This window comes from Tachypleus tridentatus, chromosome 9 (genome assembly GCF_004210375.1).
Source record: "Tachypleus tridentatus isolate NWPU-2018 chromosome 9, ASM421037v1, whole genome shotgun sequence".
NCBI lineage: Eukaryota > Metazoa > Arthropoda > Merostomata > Xiphosura > Limulidae > Tachypleus > Tachypleus tridentatus.
The window spans coordinates 64,666,963-64,694,717 of record NC_134833.1 but is presented as its reverse complement, the minus strand read 5'-3'; the positions used below and the strand labels follow the sequence as shown (position 1 = coordinate 64,694,717).

At 30.5% G+C, this 27,755-nt stretch overlaps 1 protein-coding gene across 3 annotated transcripts in view; it reads right to left on the bottom strand.

The window, feature by feature from the left end:
- Positions 1-2,016: 2,016 nt before the first annotated feature.
- LOC143225326 (constitutive coactivator of PPAR-gamma-like protein 1 homolog) overlaps positions 2,017-27,755 on the bottom strand; it is a 44,502-nt gene continuing 18,763 nt past the window's right edge. The window contains exons 7-18 of one of the 3 annotated variants that reach the window (XM_076454510.1): positions 27,488-27,618; positions 24,033-24,185; positions 19,763-19,928; positions 18,093-18,345; positions 17,576-17,687; positions 16,920-17,126; positions 13,631-13,832; positions 13,282-13,426; positions 11,735-11,819; positions 8,284-8,393; positions 6,470-6,714; positions 2,017-2,171 (exon numbers count right to left, since the gene is read on the bottom strand). In XM_076454510.1, coding sequence (XP_076310625.1) covers positions 6,492-6,714; positions 8,284-8,393; positions 11,735-11,819; positions 13,282-13,426; positions 13,631-13,832; positions 16,920-17,126; positions 17,576-17,687; positions 18,093-18,345; positions 19,763-19,928; positions 24,033-24,185; positions 27,488-27,618 — 1,787 coding nt within the window. In that variant the 3' untranslated portion in view covers positions 2,017-2,171; positions 6,470-6,491. Of the gene's footprint in view, positions 6,715-8,283; positions 8,394-11,734; positions 11,820-13,281; positions 13,427-13,630; positions 13,833-16,919; positions 17,127-17,575; positions 17,688-18,092; positions 18,346-19,762; positions 19,929-24,032; positions 24,186-27,487; positions 27,619-27,755 lie in introns of all 3 variants that reach the window. The other 2 variants (XM_076454509.1, XM_076454511.1) reach the window with 2 other exon arrangements.

Sequence of the window (27,755 nt, the reverse complement as noted above, 5' to 3'; positions counted from 1 at the left end):
ATTCGGTCCTGGTGACAAGGTATGGCTATGGTACAAGTCTCCTGTTGAATCAGGAATTGCACAAGTTACGTAATTCTCATTTAACACGACTGGTATTTTGCGTAATTATTGGAGGGCATCGCTCTTTCTATTTTGGAAATTGTAAAACCGCAAGCAGTGATCGCTTTTCACGAATCGTAAAAAAACGGATAACGTCTTATGATTTTATTTAATATTCTGTGCTATTTTGTATGTTATTATTTGTATACTGAAGATTTTATTTATATTCGACAAATAACGCAAAAAAAATACTTTCTGGCAGTCATATAAAGTGTTTCAAAGTTTTAACATTACATAACGTTTTGGGATAATATGGGGCCTATTTGTCCATCTCTGCTATTTTATCCTCTAAATTTATGATACTTAATTTAGACAGTCGTGTACACAGTAGTTCAAATATTTCTTTTACTTTCTGGCATTCACGTAAACAATCAACGGTTTAAAGTTTGCGTTATTTATATTTTGGCAGTTGTATAGACCACGCATATAAAACCTACGGGACACAGGGCACGATGAGTATATAAAACGTAATGAAATTTAAGAACTGAATCGCAAACTGTATAAAACCACCTTGCGAGCTGTACGTTGCACATGCCAGCACAAACACCGACTCAAAGTTTTGTTTCCTACTTTGGTACAAAACAAAGTTATTTATAACATTAACTCCAACTGTAAAATATTTTTTTCAAAAAATAACCCCAAAAACAATTCCAACATAACAACTAAATCTGTGGTTATATGTTAAAAGAATTCCTAAAATATTTTTTCCACTAAAACTCAGGTTTTGATACTTGTAGTTGGCACCATTGTGTTTATACAGTAAAAAAACTACCACATCAAAATGGTGTTATTCCAATATGAAGACATTATAATTAGGTAAATTTTGCAAGAACATTCTTACAGAAATGGAAAACAATTTATTTTCACTTTTACTGAAATACTATAACGTTATTCATCAAAAATATCTTTGTTAATAATATAAATGCATTTATTAGTCATTTTCACAAACACCATACCGGGTACTTGATTTAGAGATTATTTTTAAATTAGTAGTTATATTCATTACTGCTGACTTGTGTGTCAAGAATTTTGTCCAAACTTTACAGTGTTTCATTTCCTACACAGTTATTTAATCAATGATACAATTTATGCATAACATTCTTTTTTACACTGAGTTTGTTATTTACTTTTGTTGAATTTCTTGCAAAACTATTTGATGGTTACCCAAGATAGCTACATATAATTTTAAAAGTGATATCCTCCATACAACACCACTCACTATCAACTCCTGAATTTCTCTTTTAACAATAACCAGACAGATTGGCCATCACATTACACTACCTCCACACAGCCTAAAGGTCAAGCACATTTAGCGCTGAGGTTAGATCCCACCACTGCAGATTGCGAATCAAGTGCCCTGACCATCAGGCCATGTCAGGCATTTCTTTTTCTATTGGTAAAATTAATATTTTCCTTTTGTAAAAAAAAAATAATTAAATGCAAATGCAGAGTTTTATTATTCACTGCAATATGTTTCTTTTGAATTGTTTTAATTTTTGCACTTTTTACTGTTTTTTTTGTTCGTTTTTAAGCTTAGATACAAATGAATAGGACATTTCAGATAATGTTTAAGTGGATAAATGATTTTTGGTGTTGGTAAGTTTCTAATACTTTCACCCATAATCTTACTACTGGAATGACATTAATACCAAACTATCTTTAAAAAATTATCTGAATACAACTATTTCTAACAATAAATTTATTTTTCAAGGACCAGATTTACTGTTAAAGATAAGCAATTTTTTTATGGTGTAACACAGAAGTACACGAATATACACTATGGGATTTTGCCAAACGTCAGAGTGAAAAAAACATTAAGAGTAACACTCATCAAAACCTTTTTCCACCAATAACATGTATTGTGCAATTAAATAAAGTTTCTAATTCTAGAAAACAAGAAAGTTTCATTCAATCAGATTTTGTGGCACAAAAACTTTATTGACAACTGGCAACACAACACTCATAAATATACATCTTCTGCAGCCATTACATTTTCTCCACTCTTTCCAAACTTCCAGCAAGCTGTAACTAACTCTAACCCATACACAATGCCTGTCTGCTACTGCAGTGAACTGTTTAAGAGTGAATATTAATTCTTAATTACATGAAAAAAGAAAACTTAACATTCAAAATTCTCTTATAGCCTAAAATAAAACAACTTTATAGCCAAGTCTTTAATTAACTATGTTCTAGTGCTTTACTGCTCTGCTGTAGATTTTTAGAAATTGTTACATTACAAAAAAAAATGAGTCCAGAATAATTAATAAGAAAAATACTAATAATTTCAAATACAGTAAAACTGGAAAACCTGGATCTTTTGCAGAACCACTACATGTAAAATACAATAGATTATAAAAATACAAACAAAAACAGCTCATGATTAAATCATCCCTTTAACAGACGTAACACTAAGTCAACTGTTGTAGCACTTCATTTTCCACAAGAAAACTTTCATTAAGAAACACACTATGCAATAAACCTTTTTTTTTTTCATTACAAGAACTGCAACGTTTTCTGTCTTAATGAAAAAAACATCGAGCTGGTTCAACCACTTTAATATTGTTTAGAATGTGTTAAATAATGAGAACATCTAATTCATAGCTAAATAACCTGACAAGTAATTGAACTTTAGATGTTTAAAATACATTTTAAATACAGCAAAAAATGCTAACAGTTATAAGTTAAGGAACTGAAGAATTAAAAAACAAAATTTGTTTCATGTCTGAAGTTCAATAAACTTTGACACATTTTATCTATATTGTCTGAAAATTTGCTAAGTTATGCAAAAAGGGGCCCACAAAACTAACTTAATTCATTAATAACACCAATTATTATCTTTGAAATCTAGATACTGTATTTTTCATTTATCAATCATGAGTTTCATTACTGTATATTGCTTATTGTAACAGATATTCAGAGAAAATAGAATATCAGAATTAAAACAAAATAACCATTAGCTTTCTTTATAACTCCAAGTGCTTTAAAGACAGAAAACATTTCATATACACTGAAAAAAAGACTTCTTACTATTCATTCCACTACTGGGGTACACTGGCAGTCACATTTCAATTTAGATTTTCATTCCTGCCAGTTCTAGTATATGTTGCAGGTTATTTTACTAACCATAAACAAAGACAAAAAAGAATGCTTAATCAAATTTATACTTAAATATTTTTCCCACCAGACACACACATACATAAAGTATCATAAGATTTTAAACTTCAATTACTAAAACTAACATTGAATTTCCATATTTGACACTTAAATATTGAAAAAATTCAGTGAATGACAAGTTATTACAAACTCCTTTCAAAACTACTTTCAGGAGCACCTCTGAATTTTAGAAGTCTTGCAACAACAATAATGATAATACAAGTTTCCTGAAAGAACAATTACTTAAAAGTGAATTCCTTTTCCTTGCTCTTTACCAGTTTGTAATGTTCAAATATGTATTTAATACTCTAACTTAAAAATATCATACCCTCTAAGCTATGTGAAAACGTAAATGAATATCTCGAAATAATCAATCAATTCAACAGACCCTTAATTATTTTCTTATAATCTTAAAGTCTACCACACAATACAATAACCTATGTTTAAATTTTTATATCTAATAAAATGAAGACTAATATACATTAAGTGAAAAAATGCACCAAGTGAAAAATCGCTGAAGTTTCTTGAACAAAACTCAACAGTTTAGAAACAGTTGTACCAACAAAATATCAAGCATTTCATTTCAAACCATTTATATTGATGGTTCTTATTTATGTGCTAGTGCATGCTTTTACTGTGTAATAAGATTACTTCAGTCCTAATGATTATCCTAAACTATACACACTCAAAGCAAAACAAAATATGAGAATGACTTGCATGTTCATTTCTGGTCAATTTTCATTACTTTTATAAAATTATACCAGTTCAATGCCTCTACCCTTTCATACAATGCATGAACTCCAAATGAAGTGAAAAAATAAATTAAAAAACAATAACCTCAAAAAGTCAAAGGTTTTGTATACAAAAGTTAAACAGCTTAGTAAAAAAAATTATTAAAGAAAGTATTCCTCAAAAATCATATCTTGGTTTAGCATGAAAATATTAAACTGAAATAATAATAGAGATACTATAAAATCTATGAATGGAGTGAAACAAATTGAGCTTGAGATTTCATAAAAAATATACTAAATACATGCTGTATGTTTTCACATTTATCAAAATAGCATGTTTGGATATTTTCTAAATTATTTGAAAATGTATTAAATCAGAAAATAATTTTCATTTTGTAGTTTTATTTTCTGTTGCATTCAACATTATACGAGATTTACATTTTCAATATTTACCAGTATATTTTGTCATTATTAAGAAATATAACAAAGATGCTTGTAAATGTTTTAAATTAAATTTTGGTTCTACATAAATTGCATTAATCTAACACAAAAACTTAAAACTTCATTGACAATATTTTTGCTGTGATAATAATGCTTCCTTATAATAGCAGTGTATCAACAAACCTGAAGACTTGCATACCTGAAGATACTTGTATCTCATATTCAAAAATGACCAATCATGAACAAACAAGAGATTCTGATATTTCATGCACTTTTCACTAATTTTTCAATGACCAACCTTACATATTACATAATTTTTGAAACCTCAAAGCTTTAAATGAAAAAAAAGTATTTCATTTTAAATAACAGAGAACAGAACACTAGCTAACAAAATATTCCATGCCCCTTTATGAAATATTTATTTAGAAGCATAGTTTTTAACTAAATGTCTCATAACAATTCTAGCAAGCCTTACAACTTGGAGTAAATAATCATATAATATGCTTATTTTAATCACAATTTGTAAATTACAGGTCTGTCTCTTTTTGCATCTAATTCATTCATAAAGGTTATTAGAGAATATCACTAGGTAACCATCTCAGTTAATAATAGAAAAAAAGAGGCTTAATTACAAATGTCTACATAAAATAAACAGTAACATCAAATAATTAGAAACCAGTACAGGAATTCACCTTGTGGGCCCCAAAGTTCCTTGAAAATACTTTAGACTTTATACTTATTTAAATCAATTTTAAAGACAAATATACACCAACAAGTTTCTACTGTTAAAAACATAGTCAAAGTTTTTAATTTCATTAAAAGACATGTAAAATGACACAGTTATAATTTATAATAACTATAGTTCAAAGGCAACACAGAGGATCTTATGTCATATAGATTACTGGTTCACAATTTTTTTGTTTGTATGTTTGGGTGTGAGAGTGTGGGTCATCCCCTTTTTTTATTTACTCTCTTTTCAACATCTGACACCAATTACTTTGAACAAAAGAAGAAGAAGATACCATTTAAATGATGTCACTGAAAGACTCATCCATTACAGAATATTAGTTACAAAAAGCAGATGAGAATTTAATCAACAAACAGATTTGCACAAAAACATCAAAGTAAAAAAAGTTAATAATAATAAACACTGGTTGTCTCAAAATTACTTTTAGTGCTTAAAAGATTAGTTAATAAAACCCTTTGTGAAAATTCATGTAAAGAAATCCAAGCACAGATCTTGATTTATTCCAACTGGCTTGTTTTGAAAATGTTTTTTTTCAAACATACAAAAACATTGTTACTGAACTCTCTGACAATTTGCAGTGATATAATTTAGCATTATTGCTTTGGTCAGTAAATAGAAAACATCAGATTCACTTACTATTTAACATGACCTCAGATAAAAGTTGGTGATAATTCAAATGTCAGTTTTTTTCTTTTGGTTTTCTTTTTCTCCCCCATCATATTTATTTTGTCTTCACAACAATTGTGAGATTTGAACGAGAAAGTTCAAAATAACGTACTTCATTAAAGTGTAGCTGTTGCTAAAGGCTGAAGATAACTCCTTTTCAAATACTTAGGTCACTTTCTCCTAGGTTCACCTTCATTTTTAGCCAACCCTTTCACTTTTAAAGCCATTTCAGCACCAGTTGTCTTTAGTGTGGGGGTTGTAGAAAGCCCCCTGGTAAGAATACTTACCATCAATTCCAGCCTCAAAAACTGATATATCAACAGCAGTTGGATCAAGTAAAACAGCTATAACAAAATAACAAACAATAGAAAAATAACCTCTCCGTTTACTCGTGTTAAAAATACAATGCTTTTCACAACAGAAAGACCCTAAACAAGTAACGATCTAGCTTTACCCCTGGTACTACTTTATTAATCTGCTTAATGGGAGTTTAGCTTAGACTAGGGACTTCCTGTTATAGAAAGCAGTCTACAAAACTGAGTAACTTTCCTTCCTATTCCACCATTGTATTCTGTAGGTGTAGTCACAAGACGTATATTTCCTATTATATCTTGTTCACTTGACGACTCACCTACAGCTGAGATCATGAATAATTAGTGGCATTGATTCCCACCTCCCCGAATTTCTAGGTCAGTAGGAGGCAGGTAAGGACTATTGTTTAGCTGCCCAAAGGGACTAGATTCATCACTTTTCTTCTTGTCCATAATTTCATCTGCATTATTGTGCCTGTCACTCTCATCCTTGGAACTTACCAGATTGCCATTTATTATATCACCATCATCCAGTGATATCAGCTGGCTTACTTGGATTGTTTGGCTGAAAATGTTAATTTTCATTTAAAGTTAATAAATTATAATGAAACTAGTGCTATAAAAGTTCATTATATTTATATCATTTACAGATATGCATATCATTCAAAACTTCAAATATAAGAAGCCAAACATTTTTTGAAATTACTATTACAGATCCATTAAACTGCAGCAGAAAAGGAAATGTACATTTCCAATATTCACTGGAGTTAGAACAAAAAGTAAAAAAATCTACTCTGAAGAAACATTAGTAATTCAAGTTCAATAAGAAGGATTGAAAGAAAGAGCTGGCAAATAAATATCAATGCATAAACTACAGAATTAAAATGGTAGACTGCATTTTTTGAACTTTTAGTTACAAGTCTTACACATGAATTCAATTAAACAAAAAACATTTTAGACATCTCTCTGCAAAAGACTATTTTTTTTATAACTAAGCAGTTATTTGATCAACTTATTTTTCATGGTAGAGATCAGTAAGCTACAAAATGTTATTGGAATACACATACTTAAGTCCATTTTAGCTTTCAATAACATATTTTAGCCATAATAAATATTCTTTTACTTTTTTTTTTATAGAAAATTTCAGATATTCTAACTCTGAGTTGCAAATTTTAGGCATTACCTTTCTTTCATAACATCCCAAGAGGTGTATCTTTAATAATTTTTATTTTATAGAATACAAATAACTGATATATGTTCTGTAAGTTATGGTATGGAGCACCAACATGAACAAATTCTGATTTGATATTTTTTTGTTCAGTGGTTTCCTTCTTGAATTTCACACAAAGCTAATCAAGATCAATCTGTTGTGACTACACAACAACAACCCACCACCAACTGCATTTTAACAACAAATAGTGAGACTAACCTTAACATTTTAATGCCTTCATGGCTGAAAGAACAAGCATGTTCAATGGAGGTACTGATTTGACAAATCGTTTAGGTTCTATTTCTACAACTATCTCTATTCTACCTAAATTCCTTTTAATATTTTCATTCTGTAGCTTATATCATTCTGATCTGTCTTTCTTATGTGAGTAATTACTCATTTGTAAACTGATTGTTGAAAAAAAAGTGTTTGCATTTTTGCATTGAATTTTCTTTAATAAAAATACATTTTTACTTCAGTTTTATTACCAGAACCAAGTTGTTTAAACTTCAATAACTTTTATACTTTTCACAAGATTTGTTTCAGTTCATCACATTCATTATACAAGTATTTACTTCACATACTGTATTAAAGAAATAAACTCAAATGAAATCTCTTGATAATGAATAACTATCACTTGAAAAACTCGATATAACCAATATTTTGATTTTATATGAATAAATACAAAGGGTTAACATTTTTCTTCAAAAATCAGTTACTGAAAAACTCTCTAGAACAAATGTATTTTTTGATGAAAAAGGGCATTTATTTCAAGATAATTGGCATTTATTGTTCCTTTAACAGTACTTCTTCCTGATTTTTTCTAAACCTGTAGTAAAAGACTCATAACTCACCATCATGTATTTAAAATATTTATACACAATTCATTGGTAATTCTAAAGTACCTTAAATAATGACACTCACCTATCAGAAGTTTCTAAAGTACACCCTCGTCCTAACGGACGTCTAACAGGAGATAAATCAGGAGTTTCCTTTCCACTTTTCTTATTTTTATGCTTCTTTCTGTTTAAAACCTAGTAATTTCATATTTTTTTATTTTAATACATAAACACAGATTTATATTCATATACAAACATTGAATTTCATGATAAATAGAAATCACTTTTTAAATTATCTTTACTTAGATACATCACCTAGAAAGAAACAAAGCTAAGAATATAATACTACCCCTTCTTAGTGTTAATACTTTGAAATAAAAAATCATAAAAATAACACTGCTTTTTGTCTTATAAAAACAAAACAAAAAAGCAACTGAACCATATATTCAAAATGATTATTAGATGGCAGATACTGATGTTTGTTTAACAAGCTCAGTCTGTTATTACAGCTTGTTGGAAAAGAAATTTCAAGTTCCTTTTCACTGCACTTTCTTACATAAAGGAATATATTTGTAAAAGTAGGAGACATAGGGAAGAGTAGAGAGGTAACTGTGGTAAAAAAAATGAGATGAAATCCTCATTAGTCATATTCTTGAAAATCTTTTAAGTAATTCTTTAGAAAAACTAATCTATGAGACCTTTTTTTTTCTTTTTATTAGCTATATTTTTGTGCACCAGCAATATTAAGCATAAGGAGCACATATACCTGATTTAATTTTATTTTTTGATCAAGATCTCTGTTAGCCTGCCCTTAAATTAAAATTCTCTCAGGCAGGATCATAGTAAATTATTCTATGAAACCTTGGGTGTGGTCAGATACATCAATCAAAATAATTCACAAAACTGTAATTAGATTTAAAATCCATCAAGAGATAATGAAGCTAAGAGACAAAAACCTTAAAAAACTTGGAGCCACTATGCTGAGGCCAAAAATTATTCTACTAAAAAAAATTGTGCAAAACAATTGATTCATTTCTAGTTGGCACAAGAATTAATAGGAGAGTTCCTAGAACCACCAACTTGTTTTCACAGGAGTTAAACTACTGAAAGGACAAATGAGACAAAAAATCTAGATAATCTTACATCAAGGTGTAGGATGTTTAAACTGATGAAACATGACATTTGCTGTAAAACGTGAAATTAAGTTACAATCTTAATCTTATTTAACGTCACATTTTTCACTAATTACCATACTCTGCCAGTTTTCTACATCATAAGATGTGTTGCTTTACAAGTAAATCAACACAGCATTTTATCTCTGTCCTTTGCAGGAAATGAAATCATAAATTTTAATATCGTAAGTCTATAAACATCCTAATGAACTACCTAGGGACAGGGAGTTAAATGGTCAACTGAAGCAGCATGATAAATATCCTTAATGCCTTGTCCTACATTTTAAAGCACTTCAAGTTATCATTTAACTGTTCTACGTCCAACTCAACTGAAATTGAACAAAATGTCTTTCAGGAAACCATTTGTAACTGATACAAATATAAGTCAAATGTTCCATTTTTAAGCAAAAGTCTTTGTAAACAGTGACGTACAACAAACATGATGTAGACAATATGATGCTACATGCTCTTCTCACTGGAAGTATTTATTCTTACTAGATGAATAAAGAATGGTGAAGTTTAAATTACTATTGGCCTCATTGTAATATAATATCACAGACATATTACCTGCTAAAGGTCACAACATATAAAACAACGATAATTTGATTTGGTTCTTGTACACTTCTTTGATACTTTATATACAAGGTTACCAACAAAGAACTGTGAAGGGGAAGAAAACACAAGATTGTGTAAATACACCAGTTCAGGCTCAAATGCTGAACTTAAAATAACTTGGAAGAATCAGTTAATTCCAGTAGAACACTAAATAACCAATAAAACCTAATTCAGCAAACATTAAACTTTGTAGAACACTCTAACTTGAAGAAGAAATGAGCAGAACAATGAAAACAAATGAGACAAAATTATAAACATTTACATTTCCTAAGGTGAAATTTACAGCATAAAAACCAGAAATGTACACTCCATGCAAAAAATGCTGTCTTAATAAATTTGGGAAATAACACACTGACCCCTTCAAAACTGGACAAGAACATATTGATGATTGGATGCTGTCACCCCCAAACTGGCTAATTATCATTGCAGCTGCATCCAATCACAGACCACTGGAACACTAAAAAATATTCAATGATAAGTAATACTTATGAGCAACAACTGCACTTAATACTTCAGGACACACACAATAATGTCTGTAGTGATGTTTGTTTCAACCATCACAGGACCTGGAATGGACAGGTGCTCGATACACAATCCAAAAATCACAGGTTTAATTCCTCATGCCACCAAACTTGCTCATCCTGCCTGCCATAAGGGCACTATAATGTAACAGTCAATCGCATTATTTGGTAGTAAAAAGAATTGGCAGTGGGTGGTGATGACTAGTTGCCTTCCTTCTAGTCTTTCACTGCTAAATTAGGGACAGCTAGCTCAGACTACCCTCATATAGCTTTGCATGAAATTCAAACCAAACCTTTGAACCATTTCAGAAAAACAATCATATAAAGATAAATTATTGTTCATGACTGGTAAATACTAGCATCATGAATAACGTAATGTGACCTGTAACCTTACATTTTTTGCTTCTACACATACTGACATCTTAACTACAGGAAATTAACTTGAAAGATTCAAATACATGTTTTATACAATAGCCAAAACCAATTCTTGCTGCATTGTAAACAATGAATTGGATCTTCAATTTCATGAGTTTCAAAACTTATCAGTTCAATCAAATCAACAGATTGCATAATAATAAAATTAAAATGTTTTAGTAAAAAACAAATAAATAACTGCATGATAAATTTATCATTACAAGGTTTAAAATAAAGGTTTTAAATGTCATAGAGAAAGAATCTGTAAGACTCATTTAAAATATTTCTACTTTCATAAAAATGCCTGAAACTTCTTAAGCACATTAGATCTGTATAAATTAATACTTCATGACATCACTGATACACACCAAAAATTACTGTGCATATTTAACAGTGAACATATTATATTACTGAAAATAAACTGCAAGTAGAAGAAACACAATATCAATTACCTCTTTATACTAATTACTGGTGTATTAATACACCACTTCTGCAATGATAGTACCTCACTGTAAAACTGGTACTAACAGCAAATACTTAAATATTATCCCTGTTCTGATTTTTTATCGTAAACAGTAAAAGTTCACTTACAACCAATTTCTTTGATTACATATTTTTACAACTTACAGGAAATACTTTTCACACACTCTAATGAATCAACAAATATGTACTTGCACATAAAGCATAGACAAGATGTTTCAAAATATGACAAGGGAAATATACTTAAGCATCAAATGTGTATATTCCTGCAAGACTTTAACAACGATACATTGCTTTATTGTATCAATGAATCAAGATAAAACATGACACTTACAGCCAAACCTGGATTACAAAACTTAGCTGTGGAAACTTGATGATACATGCATCCACGCCCCTTAGAAGTTGTAAAAGTGCCATACCTTCATAAAAAGTTATAGGATAAGAAAAACTTTACATAACATCAAATAAAACAATCAGAAAATTTAAGATTAATTTTTATAACTAAAATACTGACTTTAATTTATATGTTTTTCACCTACTTCTTGTAATGCTTCAAGAACTGCAAGTTAAAATAACTTTACATTCAACTTTGAAATTATGTATTGTGCCTAAAAATTTCACAATTTTAACTAAAAGTCTACAAGATTAAAGGTTTCAGGCCAGTATTCCTGAATCTTAAGTTGAACTTCCAGTATACATTCTTAACAAAATATTTTACATCTAATTACAGAGTTGACTATATTGTATTAAAATTATTTTGAATATGCAAATTAGGAAACCTCATGACAACCACAGCTGGCATAAAGTTGTGATGGAAAACCATATATCAGAGCTACTTGAATTTATTTGGATTTTCATACAACCAAAAACTGATTGCTTTCAAAAAGAGTATATGACAACTCTTTCTGATGTAAAATATTCATACACTCAAATGACAAATGCATTCAGACAGTAAATTTCAGGTTTCTGAGACAGTGATACTGACTGCTCTTATGGCACTGGAAAACAAAGGAATATGGACCATCAAAGAAAACAACTGTAACAATTAATAACACAATTGTGGCAAGTAAAGCATGACATCTTCAAACAGATCAGAATCCACAAACACAAAGGTCAATAACAAAAGCCACCTACATTCCCCAAGCAACAGTACACAACATAATTAAGAAAGCCATCCTGGAAATCAGGCCAAAAGGATATGGTTTCACCAAGATATTGCTTTCAGTCACAGCTTTTACCACCCATTCAACCTTTACTCACCACCCCAAGCAGCTGGAGAATGAAATTAATATTTATGCCATTTTTTGCAGATACAGGTCTACTCCCTAGTTACAGCACCTATAAATTTTTCAGTGACTGAAGTTTTGAAATTGGCACTGCAAAACTACCATCTTCACATACTTGATGGATAATGGACAGTCTCTTGGAAGAAATGGTGCAATTTGAACTTAGCCTTTTTTCAATGGAAACTAAACTATTCTAAAGATGCCAAGTCATCAGAAGGAGCATGACTGAACATGTCCCACATGGACAGTAATGATCTGAAAGACTTCAAAATCATTTTCATTTAACACATTCAACTCACTGTACAACTATAACAAATTTCTAGAATTTTCTTCCCAAATGCTGATTGAATTTTATGAACATTTTCATCATTTAGAGTAAATGAACACAATACAGATATTTTTGGTAGACAGAAATACGTAATAATGTTATTAAGCTACTAATATTAAATCACCCTTTAGACTTTCTAAGTCTATGAGCTCAGGTTACACAAATCCTCTGGAAGAACTACTGAATTTTTGGATACCTTCAAACTCATAGACCTTTGAAACTTATATTTACAGTTTTCAGCATTAAGTAGCATCAGATATTTCCTACCTTCGAATCCCAGCCATGGTACCAACTTGACGAGGCACAGAACTATTACGAGAATGAGGAAATCTACCATAATTTGGACCCCAGCTCCCAACAACAACTCCAGCTACTTCTAACTGTCCTCCATTAGAAATCATCTGACGGGTGTCTATGAAAAAAATATGTACATTTCAGTAAACTAGATCATACAGAGCAAATCACTTTTCCAATAACAAATTCATATAAATCTTAAGATAAGTTTGTTACTGATGTTGCAATGATCAAAAAGTTCTAATATCAGTCAGGTTTAAAGAAATAGCAGAGAGAGATAAGGAAGAAAATAAATAATAAATAACTCATTTTTAAACATTACCAGCAGAAGGTTTACTTGGAGCCCCCCGTCCTCTCCCCCGATTGGGTCCAGGTATATTAATACTTGGAGGTTGACTGCGAGAATAATCAGATATATTTGGACTAAGATATTCCATTGGAAGTAGCGGAGGTCGAGCAAACTGGGGCTTGAGACCTTCTAAGATAGCAATCCGCATCCTCTCAACTGTCGACACTTGATCAATCTAAAGAAATACAGCAAAATTTTAATAGTTTTCAAAAAGTAGTCAACTAAACTTCAGATGCTATAAACTGAGAAATAAATCTACAAAAAATGCATTTAAGACAATTTAAATTTGAAACTGTCAATATGCCATAACAACTTTGTATTTGCATTATACAAAAATCAGTGAGTTAACAGAGATTTATCCTTTTATCAAAAAGTGTTTTACAAAACATGATATAAACTTATAGTAATAAATTTCAAATGAATAAAATAGAAATGACAAAGAAAACTTACTTGTAGTATAGAAATAGTGCATACTAACTCTTCTATGTTACATATTTTATAAAGAGAAAATTTTTTACCATTTTAATATTCTAATTTGGAACATTGCAAATGTGGTTTAGGTCATGCATTAAATCCAGCCTTTTTCATGGAATACTTTAATATGTCCTGTCTTGTTTTGTGATGTATTAAGTAGAAATATTTCCATGTTTTAACACCTGTTTTCTGATTGATCTATAATTACATTCAATTTATAGGCTAAAGCTACTTCTGCTTCGTGATTTTTATTTCAGATCCATTTGAGTTATTTGTTTTACAAAAGACTAGAAACTGCACTATGGTCAGCAGATATCCTTAAACAAATATATTTATAGATAATCTATTATATAAGAACAAAAAGTTATCCATCTATCACACTGATATCTTGGCCGTTGCAGTATCAATTGACACTCATCTTGCATGAAACGATGGTGCTTTCTGCCTTGAAAAGCAAGTATTTCTTTTTAAAATTATTTCATCCTTGTGTGTGTAAAACAAACTGATCATAAAACAGGTCCTGCTGCTATCAAATAATATGTCACAGTGTTGCTTCAATAAAATGCTCTATTTTCCTCTTTAACTTGACACCTTGTCCTGTCTCTTTCATTCAGCCTGTAACAAACTACTACACCTATCTTTGGGCACATTAAATCTCTTCTTTCTGTGTGAGGATCAAACAAATACAAGTTTATCCTTGGATTATCACATATCAACTTTACAACTGGGTACCTTAAATAATGAAAAATACCCCAAATTCAGCTATTAAAGCTGAAAAAAAATGTTTGAAAGACTTAAACAGGATAAGTAGGAGGTTTAATTGGAGCACTTTTCAAGTATTTGATAAAATTCAAGGAAACATGTACAAATACTAAAAATATAAAAAATTGTGTAATATACAATTAATATTTTTCAAAAATTCATAAAAAGGCACTACACATTTCAAAGTAATTCATGGTAATACAAGAAACACTTAAAATTAATCTCAATTTATAACAACAACATTCCAGGCCTTACAGTGACTGACACTATTTCTTCCATTGTCAGTTGTAGTCATCCCAATAGTTACTAACATAGAGCAGTAAAGTAAACCTTAAACAATTTGCGCAGAACTACCAGTGTGGGTACGTAGAAGACAGACTACAAGACTGTATTAAGGCAGAAAATAAGGTTCAACATCCTCTGGAGTTGCATCACTGGATTTTAATAAAGAGGTGATTGAACTGGATTCCACTTTTATTGATAACTTTTAAACATTTGATTTTGACGTGTGGTTAAAATGTTGGAACTTTGTAGATGTTAAGCCTTTAACAACTTCAGGTCTTTACTATCTTGTTAATGACACCAGTTTAAATGCAACAGCTTTTTGAGGTAAAAGGTTCTCTTAAAAAATAACCACAGTATTTACTTTTGTGGTTTGTTTGGGTATGTTGTATTACATTTACTATTAAATGGTTTACACAAATGTGCAAGTTATTCACAATCTATTTTTTGTCACTCAACATTAGACAATTAAGGACCCAAGAAAACACTGGTGTAATAGAAGCTCTTGACATTGCTAACAAATCAAAAGATGACAAAACTCATGAAATTTTTGTACAGTGATTTGATATGTCATTTTCTCTTAAAATATGTTTCTCCAAAAAATTATTTTCTTTTTAAATTTTCTATTGAAACAGATTCAGGTTTATTTTCAGAGTAAACAAAATTTTAGTGATAATGCTCAAAAAATGCCAAAACTTAATTATTAAAAATTAAATGAAAGGCAGGAAAAGTTTTAATAATGATAAGATAATTTATAACCAGCTTTATGTTGCATAACACTATTTTTGTACAATGCTTTTCAATAAGTGAAGTGCTTTTAGAGTGCTTGTAAGATGATCTACACCTATTTGATTAATATTCTATATTCATCTTTAATCAAAAGACACTGGCCTAGAATAATGAAGTTAATCTTTCTCAAGAGGAATAAACAGTATTTCTTCCATAAAAATATAAACTCAAATTTATAAAAAAAAAAGAGACCCAATAATTCACATTCCAGTTGGTATTATTATTCACTCAAAAAGACTTCCTGCTTTATTTTTGGAACAAACAGAAGAAGTTAAATGACTAATACGTGTGCATTTCATTTCCAGTTTGAATTTTGCATTTGTGTTCAGTCACAACATTTGCTTTTCAGTCTCAAGTTTCTGCTACAAATCTCCTATTTCTTTACACAGTTACAGCAAGCAGCCCATCTTGTTGTTTCTTGCACATCAATGCAACAAAGGCATTTTTTGTTCAATATCAGAAACTATTAGCCGAGTTGAATTACAGCATATAAATTTATACCTGAGACGATTTATAAATGTAGAAGAACGTATTAAACATATTTTATATACAATATATATTTTAGGTATTGTACAAAAGGTCTCTTTGGCAGTAATTTGTGAACACGCAGAAAATATATAATACTATTTTTACACACCTTTGATAACAAATTTGTTGTTAAGCACAAAACTACTCAATAGGCTATCTGTCTTATGCCCACTACAAACATCTAAACACAGTTTTAATCATTATAAACCTTCAAACATACTGCTGAACCACTTGGAAAGGTAGCATGTCTGTTGATCTATTACTAAACCATGTACTGTACTGACCAAAGTTCTATTAGACAATGCAAAAATTAGTATTTAGTTTATGAAATTTTAAAGAGCACATGTAAATGAAGAAAATAGAAAAAGACTAAAATATTCCAACAAATAGTCTCGATTTGACATGGATTTTTAATGTTGAAACTAACCTGGCCATCACAGATATCAACAAGATTTTTGGCTCCTGATGCTTTTAGAAGTTTCTGATGAAATAATTTGCCATCAAAGAACAGCCATGGACAGCACATAAGCCATGGGATTGGAGAACCACAAGCATCGTTAGCAAATAGTGCACATTCTACACCTTGCATAAACATGGCTGCAAGTTCAATACCTCTGTTGGTAATAATTGGTAGCTGAATGAATATAAAGAAGATTAAACACCAAAACCTACGTTTATATACGCAAATCAGTAAGAACAAATTTATGCATCAACATACAATAAACGTGGTTGTCTTAAAAATGCAATTAAATAAAGATTATTGTTACTTTAACACAAAGCTACACAACAGCCAATCCTTGCTTTCTCCACACAACGAATTGAATCACTGATTTTAGCTTCAAAAGTCCATTAACTTACCACTTATATACCAAAACACGTGTAATGAAATAGCAAACAGAAGATGATTATTGTTTAAAAAGAGTTAGAAGAGACCACTTATTTAAGTGTTAATCATTAATACCTAAATTTGTTTCTCAAAAACATTACTTATGTTTCAGCAGTTAGATTTTAACTAAGGTTATAATGAAGACTTTATAAATAAACAAATTAAATTAAAACAAAAAACTGAAGGGTCAAAATTACCTGCATGGTCTGAGCAAACTGAGCATTCATGAGATGAGGTGAAACTGCTTGGGCTAGAAAGGCATCCAACTCTTGTTTTCTCAGGATTGGACGTTCATCGGCCATAATGTATCTGTAGGTATATGAGAAACACTAAATTAGTGTTTTTGTTTGTTTGATTTTTTTATACTAAAAATTCACTTAGCAATTTTACAACAACACTGGAATTTTGAGGAATAATACTTGTCTCAAAACTACTAAAATCTTAAAAGTTTAAAGTAAAAATTAAAATATCCTATTAAAACAATTAATGACTTAATTAGTAGATCATTTTGTTTTGGTGACTTGTATTTAAATCAATTTTTAAGTTTTCATATTTCTTTTATGAAATAAAACCATTTAAAGAGTTTTCTCCTTAAACAACAACTCATTTGGACAAGATACAAAATCTGTCTAATTTCAAGAGAAACTCAAAAAGCTTTATATGTTTTAAATTAGTTCACTTACAAACAATCAAAAGAAACAGATATTTTATTACCTGAGCACACAACACATAATTAGCATATGCTGTGGTACATATGATGTGTTCAGCATTAGTGGAAAATCACTTCTCATGCAAGTTAAGAAAGCTCTCATGCGTCTCTTCTTTTCATCAGGGCTTGCTCCAAACCACAAACGCTGGATGGTTGGCACCGCCCACCCCAAAGACATAGCTGGGACTAGATCAGGACTACTGTACTGCTTATGTTTACTCCAAGTCCACTCTTTCACTATTATATCAGGAACTTTTTCTGGGAAAAACAAAAAACTGATAAAGGTATGTTTTTTTAACACTGTACTTTAAAGTAAAGGTTAAGTAATATAAAGACAAAACATAATCCTGTTCTATTCACTATTTTTTCTAAATCATAACTTCAACCTTTGTATCGTACACAACTTAAATTATGAAGCAAAACAAGTGAAATTAATAAACAAATAAAAGATGGCAGAGTAACAAGTTATAGGACAGTATTTCATATTATTTTTTTAGACATGTATAATATGAGTTACTGGCTGTCTGACTGGACTGTTGGACTAAAAATAAATACTTTAGCAACACTAGACAGGATTCTAAAGAACAAATTCAACATGTAAAATAACTTCACTGCAAAAAAAATTTTGTTTTTAAATCTTGAATGTTTGAATCATAATAAAATGTACTCGACAACAACATTTTGATCTTGATTTTAGTCGATAATTACTCCTATAAAACAAAACAATTATTTAATTTCACCTTCACATTAAAATGGAATACTTGGAAAAGTTCCATGTCTGATACATTAACCTTTCCACTTCTTCAGTTACATATTAACTGTGTATGCAGAATTATCCGTAATAATTTCCACCAAAATTTTTTAATCTCTCCTCACCTCTTTTAAAGTAAAAATAGACATTATAAAAAAGAGTGGGTGTTCATTTTACTGAAGCAACAGAAATTATATACATGATAGAGGAGATCTGTTTTAATTGTGTCTTAATGAGTGTTAACAGTTTTGCAACAAAACCTACCTTTAACTGCAACTTGATCAGTATATCAGAGAACTAAACAGATTTGCAATAAACCCTGCCTTTCACTGCAACTTTTTCAAACAGACCTATGTGGCTATTAGTGTAGTTTGAATCCCAAATAATGTTTATCTCACAAACCATAAAAAGGTGTTTCTTCTGTAGAGGTTGTTATCGATTATGTTCATCTTAAAATTAGTGCTTAAAAACTACTAACATTTACATTTTCTTCATTGCTGGAACATCCTACTGCAATTACACTTTGTAAAAATAATAAATACTCATGTAAACCAAAAATAAGCAAGGATTGAGATTTGAACACGGGATGAATAAAAGAAAATTTCACAATTGAACATGTATTAAAAAATAATGAAGGTTGTTAGAAAAAAAAAAATTTTTTTATATAAAACGTAATATAGACATCATTAAAAATGGACATTTCTGAATACCAAAAGTAAACCATGAGAAATGCATGCACACACACACTCTAAAAGATTCAGCATACTGCCACACATACCAAGATTAAATCTTGTTGAAATCTTCCTAAACTAACATACAGACAGAGTTGTTCAAAATTAGTCAAACTATATTAAAACTCTAATCTCATCATTATACAGGTCATAGGTCAAGCTACGCATGTGACCCTTAACCACATTTCTCTACCTTCCTTCCCCTCTTGTTCCTTCTTCTGCTTAGCCATAAACTGCATGTGGTGAAGGTTAAACACAATAGCATACACTAACTGTCTCAATGGACGAAAAAGCAGTGCTCCTGGTGGCAGATCTCGAGGTACTTCCTCTTCTATCACAACAGGAATTTTAATTTCTCCCTGAAATTTTCAGTATCAATCATGTCAGTGTAGTCACAAATTATGTATAAATTCAGACACAGCTTCCTCCAATTCTGCTATTTCTTAGCTTAAATACATAAATATTATTTTTTAAAATGTAGAAAAGCACTTGAGTACATGCTGCTTGTAAACAACTAAATTTAAAACTAACAACTGTATCATGATTCAGTAAGATTGGTAAGAAATAACAGAGAAAAAAATAACATGCAAGCCATGAAGTATAATAAAAACCTCTCTCCATCTGATCACTGAAGGAATCAATACATTTTCATATTGTAGTGTTCGAAATAGAGTGTATGCGTTAAAAATTTCATTAGTTTCTCAGGTGCCAATAAATTTTTAAGCTAAAGGCTTCTGTATTAATGAATTTCAACATAAGAGAGCAGCATGGCATCAACATATACAATTATTACTGTTTGTTGGGGTTCCAAAAAGACGAGTTCACAATATTAAATGATCAATGTCAAATTATGGCAAAACACAGGGTCATGCGATCATTCCAACCAATAACAGTTTTTACTTGGCAGCAAGTTTCTTCTCATTATACAGCTACTGAGCAGTCCAAACAATTAAGAACCTATCATAACACGTTACATTTCTAAAAGACAATTCCTATGAATGCTTATTGGTTGTAAGTCGACCAATAGATCCAAATCCATTTCTAGCTTCAATTTTACATTGTTCGTTATTCATTTGATAATTTGATATATCAGAGGGTATTTTTCACATAGCTATCCCTTGCTTGTAAGGAAGTGTGTACAAAGTATGAAAGCAAATACTTTCTCTAAAGTACTCAGCTTACGAGTATTTATCACCTGCACATTTTGTTGATGGAAACTAAGATTTGTTTTGCAATCTTCATTACTTATGACAATATAAAGTTAACATACATAATGGGAAGTTAATAGTTCTAATTGTTACCATAAGTATCAATGGAAGTTTATGATTTTACGTGAATTAAACAATGCACATTTTGTTGATGGAAACTAAGATTTGTTTTGCAATCTTTATTACTTATGACAATATAAAGTTAACATACATAATGGGAAGTTAATAGTTCTAATTGTTACCATAAGTATCAATGGAAGTTTATGATTTTACATGAATTAAACAATGGCAGTACTACATTTTGTGGAACCACTTAATAAAACAAAAAAAGCAGTATAAATAGCTACATGTATTAGCAGAAAATATTGGATCTCGATAAATATCTGGACAATTACATAGCATATAACATACTAAAAGAAAAGAGCCCTATATAGTATTGGAACGTGCACGATAACTACATACCATTATTTTTATTACAACTCATTCTTGAATTTACTACTGTATTCTTGAACATACTACCATACACTGATATGTTGCATAATTTCTCATATAAACTAATTCTACACATATATGTTTTTGACAACTTGTGCATGTTCTTTATACCTAGTTTGAAGTACTTGTTAATAAGTCAGGTTTTTTTATAACAAATTCCTTCACCACATCTACATATATAGTATATTCTAAAGTACCTTGAGTCCCTACTAGACTAACAACAGTATGACATGTTTAATAGAAATGAACAGTTAATATTTTGTGAAGCACAAAAGTAGCAGACAAAGGCACAATAAAGGTTTACCTTTAATTAACTTTGCTAGAAGAACAAAACAAACTAAAGTACTGACTTGTAAGTGATTATAGTGAATATGAACAAACAAGTATTACATGTACAAAAAAATAAAGTTTGATTTAAAGTTCACTAAACAAGAAAACCTAAGATACCGTAACAACCTCACCTCATAATACATCAATAAACCAATCTAATGCCAATACTTACTCAAGGAAAGTTACTATGCTGAACCACCTAACCAGCTTGATGTCTTTCAGTAAACTTTATCAGTTCAGACAATGAATTATTAGAACCACTACAACATTAGCTTTTCCCCACGATAAAAGTATGTTACGTGCAGCATGTAAAGTGTTGAGATATCTTAATGATTTAGCTATATATTCAGAAACGGAAGCCTGAGTTACAACACAGGTTCAAGTATGTGTCAATGAAATTAACTCAGGAGGTATTGTTATTCTTGAGATCTATTAGTATAACAGCACAAAAATAAACAACTATGTATCATCTTGCAACACACTAATCAATTTGACCAATCACATGATGTCTTTTATTCGTTTAGTCTTCACAATTTTGATAATACTAACTTCTAATATAGTAAGTACATCTTCACAAACCTTGGCAGACTTTCAATAAACATTATATGTCTTTCACATACAAAAAGCCATTTTTTGGGGGAAGTATTTTTAATAAACTAAAAAAGAAAAAAGATTTACCTGAAATATATAAAGTATTTTTTTACTATTCCATGTCCAAAGTAATTTTCATGTTCAGATTAAAAATAATTTCCTTCATCTCAGAATCCTCAAATTTTATTTGAATAATCTCTAAAACTTGTTGATACATTTCAAATGATTGTTTTCATTAAAACTTTATATTTTATCTATTTTCTCTACTCTAGTTCTATAAAATATTGGTCAACTTGACTGACCTCCTAACCACAAAAAAAAACACAAAATAAATCTAAATTATTGTTTTTTCTAGAATGACTAAAAAGTTATAACCTTAAGCTACATTAATTTATTCCAAGTAACTCTGAACTCGTAACAGTATACATCAATTTTTACTTCTGTCGATAACACTTGACCCTACTTTTTATACTACTGATAGTAATGCACTAAATAATTTTTATTTAATTAAATAATGCATGTAAAAACACAAAATACTACAAAAAGCAGATGATTCTCCCTAACTATCACAATTTCTCCAGCTTTCTAACTATGCAACAAATACCTTTACCAATTCATTTAAACTAGTCATTATATTTCCCATTCTCTGTTCAGAAAACAATGTGATGTAATGCATCACTTAACAGATGAAAACATTGGCTTTCTATTGGTTATACATAAAAGAGAGAATGTGACAGGTAGTTGAAGAAACAGAAGTCTGATTTTCTATTTGATGGTTCAGTTACCAAACAAGATTAAAGGCTATAAAAATTATAGTTTGCCTGATCAATGATGACTTTATAGTGAGTAATTTACATTAAATTTCATGCTTATTGAGGGGGGGGAGGGTAAATAAAATGGAGAAGGGAGGATGTCTTGAGTAATTATGTCACATTTCTCACACTAAGAGAAGTTTAGGGTATTTTTAAAATTGCCTATATCATGCATATACAGCAGATTTGAAGTGTGTAACACCACATGACTGGCTATATGTTGTGTGCCTGAAATGTATAATACTACATGATTGGTTATCCCTTATTTAGAACCCTTTAGAAGACTTTCTAATGAAAATATCAGTTTCTTTTAACTAAAAGCCCAGTTTTGAATAAGGAATAGTTAAAATAAAAGGAAATATTCTTGACAAAAAAATAACAATGGATGCTATCTAAAATTTAAAAAAACAACAAATAATTTATATGGGAGTAAATATTGAAATTCCAAAATTGATAGGTAACAGTCACATGACCACAGGTAAAAGTAAGCAAACGTAGAACGACGACATAGCCAGCAGTAGTGAATGGTAGTCATTCTCTGAAATGGGCAGAATGATTCTAATAGAAGAAAATTTACAAGTTTTTATATGGTAAAACCTTTTGCAGTTGAGTAGAACTGTTATATGTGCAAAGTATTCCCTCTATGAATTACATTAAGTAAATGTTACAAAACAGTAAAAATGTCATTTAAAAAAATGTTTTTGATTCTAAATTGTTGAAATACAGTTAGAATTATGATTTACAACTTAGGCTTAAGATGCATATTGAATCATTTAAACTATGAAAGCTATAAATAATGCAGCCAAGTTGGAAATAAAACTTAACTATATTTGGTTTGGTTCATGCAACAATAAAGATGTCTAACAGAAAAATTTATCTAAGTTTCTTTGAAACTTTACCTGAGTTAGAGACTATCAAAGAGTGCCTTATGCTAAAATACTAAAATGTTTTCTTTATCTGTAACATTTATTGAGTTTATCATTAAATTAAAACAGCAAAAATACAAATATATTTATTCAAACAAGTTCACCTGAGAAAGTAGTTGGTATATCCATGGAGACATCAGCCCCTTCTGGTGACGTTCCTTGGTGGTTCTCATCACTTCAGGAGGAACTCTGGGAAGTTTAGGAATTTCTGCCCAACTTGTAGGAATTTCCACAACCTTACCATCAGTGAGGTTCTGCTGTTCATTTAAAAAGGATTACTAATTACTAAACTGATAGATAGAGGGTGTACAAAAAAATGGCCCACCTTGAAAATGTTGTTAATTTCTTACATCTTTTATTGTAGGATAACTGGAATAAGAAGCTTTAAGAAGCTACAGCTGGTGCACATTTCTTTTTTAACAAGAAAATTTAACTAAAATCATGAAAAGTGCAGGTATTAATAAAAGCCAGTGTTAAAATTAGGATTTTAGATCATATTTGAACAGATCTGGTTAAGTGTGTCCTAAAACATATAATTTTACACATTTTTCTATTATCTAATAAAAGATACAACAAATTAAAATTTTCAGAGTTAGCCTCCCTTTTTTGTCCACCCCTATATATACAGTTACGACAAAGTATTTGTATCCCTGCGTCCTGAGTAGTTTTTTGCTCATAACTTAAAAAGTATCACGATTAGGCTAATAGATGTATGTTATATTATAAATATTATACTAACACACATCTACATAAATTTGTATGTAAATTAAATGACAAATAAGCTGTTTATAAACAAATAACCAAAAATAGGAGTAGCAGAAAGTGTTCGTACATTTCAGAACGTGTGAAAAAACTGATATTCCCATAAAATTTTTGTTTAGTTTGGCAAATAAACTATATTATACCATTCCAGAACTAGAGACTGGGTTCATAATTATTGGAATTTAGCCAGCAAAAATTTTACTTATAGCAATTTAGTGCCGTCTCCATCATTATCTGCTTGGTCATCATGGCAAACAGGAAACAACTGTCCAGTGATTTAAAAAACTGAATTAATGTAAAATACAAGTCTCGTGTGTATCTTTTCGGTATTGCTACACAACTTAATGTGCCGAAATCTACTGTTCAAAGCATAATTGCCAGGTTTAAGCTTAGAGGATCAACTGCTAACCTACCTCGTTCCGGACGCCCCACCAAAATTCCAGAGAGAACCAAGAGGAAGGTTCTCAGAGAAGTTAGTAGGAACCCTCGTTTAACACATAATGATGTACAGAAACTGGTAAGGGAAACTGGGGTTAAAGTAAGCACCTCTACAATTACGAACATGTTACGCTCTTCTGGGTTCAAAGCATGCTGTCCTCGAAGAACTCCATATTTAAAGCCTGTTCATTTAGAAGCACGATTGAGGCATGCAAGAAAGCATGTGCATAAACCCTTTACCTATTGGAAGAGTATTCTTTGGTCTGACAAAACTAAAATCGAGCTTTTCGGCCACAATGATGTTTGCAATATTTTCCATAAGAAGGGGGGAAGGAAATCTTCCAAAGAACACCATCCCTACAGTTAAACATGGAAATGGCTCAATCATGCTATGGGGTTCCTTCAGCTCTTCTGGTATAGGCAGCCTTCACTATGCCAACAGAATCATGAAAAAAAAGAGTATGTTGATATATTAGGCACTTATATCAAGAATGATACTCAAAACTTGCAGCTTGGGCGTCGTTGGATCTTCCAGCACGACAATGACCCTAAACACACATCGAAATATGTGCAATCCTGGTTGCAGAGGAACCATAAAAGCTTTCTGGAGTAGCAGTCACCTGATCTCAACCCAATTGAAAACGTTTGGCATGAGTTGAAGATCAGGGTTCATCAGCGTCATCCGAAAAACTTGCAAGAGTTGGAGGCTTTCTGTAAAGTAGAATGGAAGAAAATACCAGTCGAGTACTGTCAAACGATCATGGAGGGCTATGAGGAGAGATTTCGCCAAGTAATTCACCTGAAAGGCTACACAACTGACCATTAAAGTAGATGCACGAACACTTTCTGCCTCTTCTATGTTTGGTTATTTGTTTATAAACAGTTTATTTGTTGTTCAATTTACATGAAAATTTATGTAGATGTGTGTTAGTATAATATTTATTATATACCCTACTTTCATTATCCTAATCATGATACTTTTTAAGTTATGAGGAAAAAACTACTCATGACGTGGGGATACGAACACTTTCTGTCGTAACTGTATATATTCCTATTTTTTAATTGTTAAAAAAATAATAATCATACTATAGGGTATGTTCCATCATATATTTAGTTTCAAGTCAAAACAAAAAGCATGGAATCCAAACTTTAGTATCCTAGTTTTCAATTTCAAGGTTTTTAACTCAAGTGGCAATAACACTTTCTGTTCCCTTTGAAATAAGTTGAAGTACCTCACAGACAGTTTGTTTAATGAAATCTTCACTTAAAAATAAAAAAACAAATATCAATTTTTTTTGGTTTATTATTACAGATATTAATCACTTTTGTAGTTTTTTTGGAACATTACACACAGAGCTGTCAAGTCCTCAATTGGATATCTAGTGTTAAAGTCCTATGAAGTGATGTGAAATGAGTTTAACAAATTGTGGTTCTCCTTCACAGAATTCCTGAATAAAAATGTAAAATATTTCAGATTTGGAGGTGAAACCTTACAACGAACATACTTGAGTGAATGAAAAACAACAATGATGAACCAAGTACTGTAAAACCTTCAAATAAATTGTCTTTTGATAACAAAGTAAACACGACCATTGCCAACAAATACATTTTCTCATTATTAAAAATCACTGTACAATAGTCTGTTGCACTATCATGAGAAGATCACTTACTTTTTTCACCAACTTAATCTTTGCTTGTAATCTCTTACTGTTATCATACTTAAAGTAATCAATAAAAGAAACAAGGCAGGGAGAATGGGCCTTAAAATGGAGTTTGAAGAAACAAAAAAAAAAACTAAAGATTGTAAAAAACCTTTATGTTAATATTACAAAATATTATGCAAAAAAAATACATAACATATCTGAATAATAACATTCTAGACACTAGAATTAAGTAAAGATTTGCAGTTTTTAAAAAACTGCACAATTTATATTTCTATACTTAAATAAATTATATATTTTCAAATGTAAATAACCAAAGTAAATTAAACATAAAAGTTTTTGGTTTTGAATCTTGCACTAAGCTACATGAGGCCCATCTGAGTTAGCCATCCCTAATTTAGCAATGTAAGACAAGAAGGAAGGCAACTTGTCATCACCACCCATCGCCAACTGTTGGATAATTCTTATACCAATGAATAGTGGGATTGACAATTACATTATAATGCTCCCACAGCTGAAAGGATGAGCATGTTTGGTATGATGGAGATTTGAACCCATGACCCTCAGATTACAAGTTCAGTGCTGCAACCACCTGGCCATGCCAGTCCACATAGATAAGAACCAAACTGTCATTGATTTTTTTTTTCTTAATTCCTAGCTTATTTTTCTTATTGTGATATTAAATTCAAAACAGTTACCTTATTTTTTTGCTGAGAAGTCCACAGAAACTGAGAACTAGAGTAATTAGAGCTGGAGTCATTGCTGCAAGGTGGGGTACTAGGAATTGGTAACAAGCCACCAGTGATGTTTCTAGATGGACTAACCAAACCTGTTTGGTGTGTTAAAAAATAAAGAACAATACACGTAAGAATGTTGTTAATTTAATCTCTGATCTGAATGAACAGACATCGGTCTTGAAGATTATTTTTCTGTTGTTACCAATGTTGTAAAGTGTAAAGCCATATT